Here is an 11255-nt window from a genome sequence, read left to right as displayed (position 1 = left end):
CATCAAGGATAACTAAACCAGTCTGGGAAACCACAGTGTAAAAAGCACCACACTCTATTCACATTACCCAACAAACCTGAGTTACCAGATAATGCACCTGTTTCACTGGCAAATCTAAACAACCATCCTGTGCATTCAACTTGTCACAGAAATATTTGTTAATGAAAAAGGTTGAGGTAGATGTAATTTACAAAGTGACAGCATATTAATTGGATGCCTACCAAATGACTCAGATACATTTCAGACAGTTTGGTTGAGAAACTGTTGGACTGTGCTCATACATTTGGGTTATTTGTGATCAAATTCATTCTTTCAAAAATGTCTGGAATCACAAACTTGGTTCTAGAAAAACATTTCCTTTTGAGATCGTTTAGTGAGTATCTTTGTAGGATGAGATTGTGAACGTTTGATATTTTGTCAAATTCTCACCTTGCCCCATTTCATATATGGTGTGTTCATGATAGACGTGATAACATGAGGAAATTATTAAAGATCCTTCAATTATGGACGAAAGTAAGAGAGTAAGAGTAAGGAAGTAAGAGAACAGGCAGAGTTAGGTCTTGTCAACCAAAGAAACATGAAAAATGAATTTTAATTCAAGACAAAGCAAACAAACCACCTACACCCAATCACTTGAATGTAAGTTCCTGTAGTTCAACTTGAAAAGAATAACAAAAAAACAAGGTCATGAGTCCCAAGGAAAATACCGTGTTACGCTTGAATGCACTATTTGTCATCATAGAAGGCTGAATAAACTAAATAAACATGCATGTACCAGCATGCAATGCCATGTCAGCAACTGGGTTTCAGAATGAATATTGGCCTTATTACAAGGACGTTTCATTATTCAGAGGAAGATCATGTTTGCATTTAATGATTCAATCAGATCAATTGAAAAGAGCCATACAAAGTATCCGAAAACAAAGGGGTGGAATGCCGCCGTTAAAACTGTAATTTGTGGGTTTTCTTTTTTGTTAGCAACAGAGCTTGCTCTTGAGAAATGAGCGGAATGCAGTATCAGCGACTATATGCTGTAGACAACAAGTTTTGGGATCACCTGACTCTTACAACTGAAGAGCAAATGTGTGTACGAACTATGTACGTAACAAGCAGCATGAAGATCAAGTTGTACATGAAACAGTCTTCATGATATGTTTTCTTTAACGTCATGCAACAGTTCCAGTCCTGGAATCTGAAAAAGACATACCAAGAGTTCCAGCAGCACTGTAAAACATTTATGTTTTAGTAATGGTTTAAAGTATATACATTATCTACCATAGGCCTACTGTATAAATATTGAATATCTTAAACAAGGGCATCGCCTGCCTTTCTGAATGGATTGTCTGTTAAATAAAATAAATACTTTTACATTTTGTTACCATTTCACAATACCACAAAATATTCTACTGAAATATATTTTTTTAAAACATGAAAAATAATGCATGTTGAATACTTTCCAAAAATGCTTCACTCTGTAAAGATTGATGAAGCAAGTTACAGGCACACATCCTTTTCTGGTTATGCGTTATGTAACTGTTAAGATAGTTTGGCTGTCTTCACAAAAACAGACTGAAAAACAAAATGTGTTTGATAGATTTCTATTTATTTATTTCTTCACAGCCCATCTTCTTACTTCCCATTTGCAGCTGTATTCTTTTATTGCGCAGGGACTGAATGATGAGAAAAAATTTCTAAATTCATCGTGGTTGCTACACATTTGTACTATTAAAATATTTGCACATTTTACCTTTCCTGCAAAATCTTATGATTTATGAATTATTATGTCAAAAAAATCTTAGTGTTTCCTTTTTTGTTTAAATAAGAATCTAAATGATGATTAAAAAAATTCTGGACAAGATTTATGTAGAGTCATTACTGCATGTAAATACAGTACATGCTCTTGATGGAAAAAGTTGATGGAAAATTCCACAGAAAAAAGTTTCATTTGCAGGTTTTGAATCACATGCGGGTGAAAACAAAAATATATTTTTTAAATCAACCGTCCCAAATGAATAGTGTGTCTTTTTTGCAAAAGTGCAATAACCAGATCCTTGAGCTGCTACTGTACTTAAAAAAAGATACACATCAAAAGCAAAACTTGAATTCCAATAAAATGAGCCAATAGTAATATTTTATCTTTTCACACACTCCTACACCCCATCAAGAACCCTGCGTTCAGCAAACGAGGGGCGTCTTTGTATTGCCTTCTCATAAGGGCACTAAATCACTTTCTCGCTCATTCTACTTCACAACTCCTTTCTGGTGGAACGTTCTTCCTAACTCGGGCCGGTCAACCACATCTCTCACAACCTTCAAAAAACTACAAAAAACTCATCTCTTCTGTGAATACTTGACAGATAAAGGAAAAGAAAACTTTATGTACACTAGCCCTCTCTCTTTCTCTCAACAGGTAGTGGTCTAGCTTTTGTTGAAACTAGTAACTTTGTATCAGCACCTAATGTATAACTGCTCCTGTATGACATGTTGCTTATTGCAGCCTGAACTCTCTGTAATTCGCCTTGGATAAAAGCGTCTGCTAAATGACTAAATGTAAATGTTATCGGTAGATGGATCTAGATACTATCTGCAAAATAGCACAAGCTTTTGACCTAATATATATATATATATATAGTTAATGTTTACCCTGAATCAAATTTAACACAAAGTCAATGATATGCTTTGTTGTGTTATTTTATCTCATATATTTTTCTATGAGAACACCATCTCTTTCTCTTCCTCAGCTATTTACATACTTTTGCATGTTTGTGTGTGCGTGTGAAGACAGAGGTGTGGCTACATAATGCAATGACACACCCCAAAACCTCCCTATAAAAAGGTGAATGACAAAAGGTGAGTCACATGTTCCTTGAAGAAAGCAAGAGACGGAGTTAAAAGAAAATCCATTTTACTTCCCCAGAAGGGTCACCAGAACTCTGGGTTAAAATCTGAAAATGACCAAAAACACCAATATTCGAATTAGTCTTCCAGCTGTTTGCTTTGTCTGGCAGATTGCTATGATCATCTTGTTTGGTATTTTCATCCGTTATGATGAGGAGTCTGATGCCAACTGGGTTAAACATATGGAAGAGAAAAACATTTCTAGTCATATAGAGAATGACTTTTACTATAGATACTCAAGTAAGTATCATCACCATTATTATCAACTGGATGTGTTGAAATTACTGCAGTTATATCTGAATTTCAAATGCATTTACAGTATAAAGTTTTTATTTAATATTGCATTAATATTTGTTTGTGTGTCACATCAGGCTTTCAGGATGTGCATGTAATGATCTTTGTCGGTTTTGGATTTCTCATGACTTTTCTGAAGCGCTATCATTTTGGTGCGGTCGGCTTCAACTTTCTCATTGCAGCCTTCGGGATTCAGTGGGCTCTGTTGATGCAGGGCTGGTTTCATTATTTTGACACAGAAGACTGGAAGATAAAAATTGGGATTGAGAAGTAATTGTTTGTTCCTGCTAAACTGATTTATGTAGTTCTGTAAACATTTGCAACAGTTATGAAGTCTTTTTAATATGTTCTTGATGCATTTAGCTGTCCTGTAGCTCACATTTTTCTGATGAAGATTTATTATTCTAAATGTGTAACTTGCAATAATTATTTTTACTCAGCCTCATCAATGCAGACTTTTGTGTGGCTGGCTGTCTTATTGCATATGGTGCTTTACTGGGAAAGGTCAGTCCAGTGCAGACAATGGTTCTTACACTATTTGGAGTCACTTTGTTCGCAGTCGATGAGTATATCATTCTTGAACTCCTACATGTAAGTTTAAATACACTTATTTTCTCTCATTTAATTAAGTGAATATTCAAATCGTGATGATTTCCTTTCTTCCAAATTCATGGATAGGTGAGAGATGCTGGTGGTTCCATGGTTATCCATACTTTTGGAGCATATTATGGTTTGACCATATCTCGGGTTCTCTATCGACCAAATCTATTTCAAAGCAAGAGATTACAACAGTCGGTTTACCACTCTGACGTATTTGCGATGATTGGTGAGTGACAAATCAATTTAGCTCTCAATGTTCCTGTTGCATATTCTTAAAAGAGCATTGTGGAGATTTTAGCCGCATCTAGTGGTGAGGTTGAGAATTGCAACCAATGCCTCACTCCTGCCCTCCATTTCGAAGCGCTACTTCAACTGACACACTGCTGTAAACTGTTTTTGTATTTTTTGCTGTGTTTTACAGGCACTCTCTTCCTTTGGATGTTTTGGCCCAGTTTTAATTCTGCCATTGCAGATCATGGAGATGGTCAACACAGAGCAGTTATAAACACTTATCTTGCACTGGCTGCATCAGTTCTTTCTACTTTTGCTATTTCAAGTTTATTACAGAAACATGGAAAACTTGACATGGTAAACATCTACTGACTTCTTGATATTATTGATGATATTAGTCTTAAGGGACAATTTGAGAATCTGACAGACTTCTCCAACATTTTTTGGAGACAAAAAAGAGCAGTGTCTTCGTATTTTCTTCTTTTTGTTCCATGCAAGAAGTGGAACAAACAATATTCAATTGGAATGCCATGAATAAGTTATGACTAATGAATTGACCTTCGGGTGAACTATATGCTTTATTCAACTGGTCAATATTTTTTCCCTCAATATTCAGATTCATATTCAGAATGCTACCTTGGCTGGTGGTGTTGCAATGGGGACTGCTTCAGAGTTTATGATTACACCATATGGTTCCCTAATAGTGGGATTCTGTGCAGGCATCATTTCCACATTTGGATACTGGTTTCTGACTGTGAGTTTTGATACTGAGACATGTAATACAGTAAATATAGTGCTGATTATCTTAACATTTATAAGGAACAGAAACACCTTATGTGATGATGCTACATGTAAAATATTGTTTTCTAAACTAAGATAATTCTTTTTCAAAGAACATTAAAGTTGATGGAAGTGTTGGGGTTTTTAAGTATTTTTACTATTTGTTTTTCTTTTCAGCCTTTTATGGAAAAAACTCTTAAGATCCAGGACACTTGCGGTATTCATAATCTGCATGCAATGCCTGGTGTTTTAGGAGGGGTTGTTGGAGCAATAACAGCTGCTGCTGCCTCTGAATCAGTGTATGGACGCGAGGGGTATGTGTGCTTTTGTAAATGATACTCAGTATGTTTTGCATCTTTCTGTCACAACTTCTTACAATCATGTTTCAGTCAACTGTGGCTTTAGGCACTCAGTGCTTGATGTCTAGTGTCCTAAATTAGAATAAAATCATTTTGTCATCCAGAGTTATCACTGAAGGCTGCCAGTTAAAATGTGTTTATTCGCTAACTGCTAATGGTTGAAATTGTATTGATAAACTAATTATAGATTTTTGGGTATCAAAATATTATCAACACAAAAAAGAACTTTCATCAACACCATTCGGAGAACTGTTGGGTTTTTCAGAAATGTTTACATTTACATGATTATGTATAAAAATATGAACTGTACGGTATACATCTGTAAAATATGTTTTTACCTGTATGGTCATAGTTTGTACAGCTTTAGGTATGAAGAAAACAAAACAGAAAATATGTTGTTATTGATGCTAATGCTGTTTTTGTTCAGGTTGATTAACACTTTTGATTTCAAAGAGGCTACTGCTAAAAGAACAGCCAATGTTCAGGGGGGTTACCAGGCAGCTGGTATTTTTGTAGCAATAGCTTTTGGAATCGTAGGTGGCGCTTTGGTTGGTAAGTGCAAATACAGTAAAGCAGACAAACTATGTTAAGAGTTTATTTTTGCTAGTGCTGCTTTTTTATGCCTGATATTTTATTACATTTTCTAGGGGGGATTCTAAAGCTGCCAATCTGGGCAGACCCAGCAGATGCCAACTGCTTTGAGGATGAGGTTTACTGGGAGGTAAGCAAATTACAAACTATTTATGTAAACTAAACTTAAGGCAGTTCGAAAGACAATATAGCTGATGTCCTTCTGCAACGTTGAATCTACGGAGACATGGAATGGACATTGGCTAAAATAAAAAATCTGAGACTTTCCCGTGAACACGCGAGACCTTCATTTGATTTTTTCTCTTCTTGCCAATGGCCCTTCCACGGCTCCGTAGTTTTGCAAATATCTGCTAAAAAGTATTTTAAAAAGTAATTGTCAACTTTGTTTTTCCATGTCCTGAATAAACTGAATTTGGACATCCAAGGTTTCGGAAAGACAGTTACGATATTCAAAATTTACTCAAAATTGAGAAAATGTATAGAAAAGTAGATGTATTAAAGTAAGGTATCTAGAATTCATAAATGAAGAAACATATTCAATTGTTTTTCTAAAGTTTCCAGATGATGAAGGTGACCACACTTCGGTCAACGGACACTCAAACGCAAACCATGTGAGAAGTATGCCACCAGAATTGTAAGTATGTCACGTTTATATATTAATGGGTGCATTCATGCATTTCTCCTTTCAATTAAAGTGTCCTGACTGTTAAAAAGGGCTCCCATGGTAATACCTAGTTATTTCAAGTCATGATCAGAGCAACAAAAATGTTTATCTTGCCAAGTATGTTTTAAACGATGCTTTACATTACTCAGTCACCGAAAGCCAACAGAAGTCATGGATTTCAATACGACTAAATGTTCTTCATTAACTTCTTTTACAAATGATTTGGGTTTTGCCTCGTACTGTTAACAAACAATTGTCTTATTTGTGTCTAATTGTATTTCTCCTGAGGGATCTGAGAATGTAATAAAGTTACCTCAACTCTAAATGAGCAACCTCCCAGCTTTAAAATGTTCCTCTCTTAGTCACTCCTCAAAGTCATAGATGTTACATTACAATACTCAGAATTGCTTTCCTGAATCCTCAATCTCTTATGTACACAGATTTGACCAAAGCAATCCATAGAAAAAAGATCTGAACATTGAACAAACAAACTTCAGCTTTGACGAATCCTGAAGGCTCTAACAAGCTGATTTCAATGGAAATGTTCAGTCATGTGCTGCTGGGTCAAGTAATGTCCTTATTCAAAAACCATCAATCAAACCATTGCATCTAACTTATCAGTGTTTAATGTCTGTTATGTCTTAAAAGTATAAATATCTTATACCTTTACCTGACTATCATTAATAGAGCTTATTTTTATTACTGTAGCTTAGGTTATTATTTACTGTGTGTTAACAATTAATGTTAATAGTTTCCATTAAAATAAAATCAAAGATTTACTTCTTTAAATTAACAGATTAAATAGACAGATTCAGCCTTAAAATAGTCCCTTATGCTACTTAAAGTTCTTTGGTTAATTAAATAGTCATGAAGTCACTGATGGCCAGACATTTAAATAAACCACAACCGTAATTTAGCTCCATAACACGTCACTAAAAGCCAGAAAAGCCTGATTTATGATTTATTTTTCCTATAAATACTTTATAGAAGGAAACTACTAAATATTGTTCTAAATTGTGTTTAGTTTTTGTCCTTATATCTGTTTTCATATTGTGAACCAATGTTTTGTCCATAGACATGTTAACTTTTTACAAGTTTGCTTCAATGTTTGCTGACTGGCACCTGAGATGCCTACAAGATCTAGAACTCATTTTGAGATTATTATATATCCTGTTTGAATCTTTTCTATTCATTTTATGCATTTTATTTATTGTATTTCTTTAGAGGTCTGGGGTTTTTCATGTCACTACATGTTCACTACAACAGCTTAATAATAAATATTAAAAAACATTTGATGCTATGTTATATAAATAGCAAAACATCAGTTAAATATCAGTTAAATAAATTACTGGTTACATACTGTGCAAATGTACATTTGCATATGGCACATTGCATTCACTATTCACATCAGTTATTTTACAGCGGAAGTAAGCAATATGACAGTGCTTTCCTTGCATTTGTGTTTTTCCACTTACAGTAATAACTTATTCTGTGCGTTTATGTCCTTTGCATTGTGGTAACCTATTAGTGGAGATGCCAGTGGTTTCAGCCACAGTGGAAAGGTCACAGAAATAACAGAAGTAATCATAGCCTCTCCATCACTGATGGTCTCAGGCGGATGTTGGTGAAATTTCAACAGTCGATTCAACGCTTTAAATCAAAATAAAAACGTGTATGTGGAGAGCCATATTAAGTGCACCACAGATGTATAGATACAATAATTTTTCATTATACTCTGTCTGTTATGTCTTATGATATTCGTCCCCATTTAGATAAGCAGTCCAGCTTTTCCAAACAGAAAGCCAAACTGAACAGAACATACGATATAACAATATCTCTTTGTAATAGATGGCAAACAGTCTGCATAATGATTTCTCAAAATGATGTTGACTCCAATATATGCAAGCAATTTTAGAGGAACAGTTGTCTTTACACATTTTCCCAGAGGAAAAGGGTCAGTTTTTTACCAAAATCTATATCTGTATAGCCACATTCTGTACAGAGAAGCAGGCTTTTTAACTGCAGTTTTGCAACGGTAACATATGCAGATACCTTTCCTGAGACAACCCCCTTACATAGCTGTTGATATTTGTTCCATGTAAAGGATGATCCATCTTTTGTTCTACCTGCTTATGCAAGTCACAATGAGACCTGACTGTGGTCTCTGGTTTTGTATCTGTTGAGAGCAAAAGTGGATTACGTGAACAAAAGCCACTGCGGAAGGTTGAGGATGCTTTGTTTTCACTTTAACTGTCAGACCACAAAGTGAATACCGTTTGACCAAAATATCAGAACCCATCAACCAAAGAGCCACAACAGACAGCACAGCGGTTGATGCATTAGCCATTCATTTTAAGAAAGACTGTATATTTTTTACTGTACATGTGCTAGAAGTGTCAACAAAAGGAGCTAGTTCAATATTGTTATTCCCATGCTGGTAAGACAAAATCCCATGCACCTGCATTTTGAGGTTAGCCTTGTAATGTTTTCGAGGTCTTTCAGTAACTGTGAGTGAAAGACTCTGGTCTCAAAGCAGTGGTCCAGGGGACGACTGCAACCCAGCTGTGTTTATAAATGAGGAACATCCATCTGAGCCTCTTTCTTCTGGCAAAGCAGAACAATGAGCATGATAGAGAGAGAGCGCCACGCTGTGGTGAGAATTTAGCATAAACACTAAATTACACTCTTCCCCCTAATGAGGAAAATGCTATTTGCAAGTACATGATGTATTTCTGTTATATTGCTGTATCCAAGCGTTGCGTGAAGTTAGTTTAGCATAAATGTAAAGGATGTCAATTATATATTGTTTATTTGTACTTGTTTGTTTTTAAAGAAAGGGTTTGTGTCTGTATATGCATTAAATTGACTTTAGAAAATGTGTTGCAATAACTATATATGGAATAATTAACAACGGACTGGACCACTTAGCAAGATGTAAACACTGCTCAAGCGTTACTTCAAGTTTAATTTTTTGTTATATTCTAAACATATTTGTTTAACATTTTGATTCAGAAATGAATCTTCTGTTGGTTATATTTTGATCAAACGTTTGTGCAAAATAAAAAATAAAAATGAACAGGGAGTTCTACTGGAACAAAGTTCTTTTCGTTTTTCTAAGTGGTCATTATGAAAAAGATCAAATCACACTCTGTTCCAGATGTTAATGCTGTTCTAGTCAACATCCATTTTGTTTATTCAGGTAAGATTAAAGCTTTAACTTCTTGAATAATTTTCACTAAACATGTAAAGCATTTGTGTTCTGACAATTTTATTTATTTTAACACACAAACACACTTTTGCTATGTCAGTACTTTAGGCAAATGCCAAGTTGATGTAATAAAGGTGGTCATCAGACCTGGAATTACCTCATAAAATCTTTCCAATAAAGGTTCTTTAAATATCCTTTGTCAGGGCCACATGTTTTGTGTGGAGAGAAGTCATGACCATTATGTCAGTCATGACATAATATGCGTTCTCTACGGTCTCGTCTTTGGTCCCCCCCTCCTGTTTCCTCTTTAGCTTCCCTTCATTGTTTCATTACCCACACCTGCCCATTGTTATGCCTTGCCTTGCCTTGCCTTGCCTTGCCTTTGCCTTTGCCTTGCCTTGCAAGACGTTGTGTCGTTTTTGCTCCCTCGTGGGAAATGTTTTGCTTTACAGTTTGATATTTTGGTCGCGTCAGTGTTCTCCCCATCATAGGTGTTTGTTTTATGTTGCAATAAAGTCTTTGCTCTCCCGCGCCAATTTCCGCTGCCTGCAATTGGTTTCTTCCTCTCTTTTCCTGACAAAAAAGGGTTCTACAGACTATAAAAAAGGTGAGAAATGTATGGTTCTTTTGAGAACCTTTGACTGAAAGCATATAGCAGCAAAATAACTCAAGGTGCCACGTGAGCATGATGTCATAGTGAAATAATAGAACACGCAGGCACACACTGTTTGCATCAACTCTATTGGAAGCTTTTCCCTACTTTTCATTTAAATATTTATATTTCTCATTTGCTTTGAATATCAGTTTTTTGAACGAATGGCAGTTGATGTCTAGGGAATAACATGAAAGAGGTCATTAGGCAGTGAACATCAAATTGTTTGAATTATCAGCGCAACGAACATGCTAAACAAACACTGTACAAGGAAACACAAATAATCCTGTTTTCTTTTGAAACTGAGCTGTTTTTTACTTGTGAGAAGCCAGCTGCGTCAGCTTCCTGTGTTGCAATGACCCAGGGGAATCCCGCCTATCAGGTCGATCAGATGCGGCGAGGGTGGAAACCAAACTTTCTCATCTAAACCGGAATCTTTTTGGTATGTTAATGAGCGAGGAGGCGGGTGTTAATGAGATGATATAGATATGGAGCTCCCAATCCCATTTCTGTCATAACAAAAAGTTAATTAAGAAAATAATCATTCTATTCAACATCCTCGTTCAAGTCTCCCCCGCATTCCCATAAGAAGAGAGAAAGAATCAACTTTATGTTTTTCTTACAAATGAGCATCCTGCATTGCCCATCCAGAATGCAGCGACGTTGGTGTTGGTTATTCAGAACAGGACTGCCTGAGGAAAAACTTAACTCAATTACTTTAGGGAGTCCCAAACACCATATGCAAATATGTGGCAGCTGTACGTACTCTTTACTTTGACTGTCAGCTCTCTTTCCCTTCTGATTCTCAATTACTAATGCGTCTATTAAAGACGTTTTTAACATTTACATGTGAACACTCATATGTCCAAGGCCATTTATTTTCTCTTGCAGGGTGTTTAACACAGACATGGGATTTATGTACATTATATTCTTTTCATTTCAAACTCATCCTTGAGTCAGTAACATCTCAGTATTGTG

General features: G+C 35.7%; 1 protein-coding gene across 1 annotated transcript; it reads left to right on the top strand.

Annotated features, from left to right (window-relative positions):
- Positions 1-2856: 2856 nt before the first annotated feature.
- Positions 2857-9812, top strand: rhcgl1 (Rh family, C glycoprotein, like 1). Its single transcript, XM_079460636.1, has 11 exons — positions 2857-3138; positions 3270-3462; positions 3633-3783; positions 3871-4018; positions 4214-4380; positions 4640-4777; positions 4981-5117; positions 5590-5714; positions 5810-5883; positions 6308-6387; positions 6858-9812. The coding sequence occupies exons 1-11, from the start codon at positions 2952-2954 to the stop codon at positions 6877-6879; spliced, it is 1422 nt and encodes a 473-aa protein (XP_079316762.1). The 5' UTR covers positions 2857-2951; the 3' UTR covers positions 6880-9812.
- Positions 9813-11255: the final 1443 nt, after the last annotated feature.

This window comes from Barbatula barbatula (assembly GCF_947034865.1).
Source record: "Barbatula barbatula genome assembly, chromosome: 7".
Classification (NCBI taxonomy): Eukaryota; Metazoa; Chordata; class Actinopteri; order Cypriniformes; family Nemacheilidae; genus Barbatula; species Barbatula barbatula.
The sequence above is the reverse complement of the archived record's forward strand: the minus strand, read 5'-3'. Positions and strand labels throughout refer to the sequence as shown.

What these genes read in the sequence shown, in the direction of transcription:
- rhcgl1 (XM_079460636.1), top strand. Translation starts at nt 2,952, where the DNA reads ATGACCAAAAACACCAATATTCGAATTAGTCTTCCAGCTGTTTGCTTT. An exon ending in CTTTTACTATAGATACTCAA is followed by an intron (nt 3,139 to 3,269) that starts GTAAGTATCATC and finishes GTGTCACATCAG; the next exon opens with GCTTTCAGGATGTGCATGTA. An exon ending in AGAAGTATGCCACCAGAATT is followed by an intron (nt 6,388 to 6,857) that starts GTAAGTATGTCA and finishes TTATGTACACAG; the next exon opens with ATTTGACCAAAGCAATCCAT.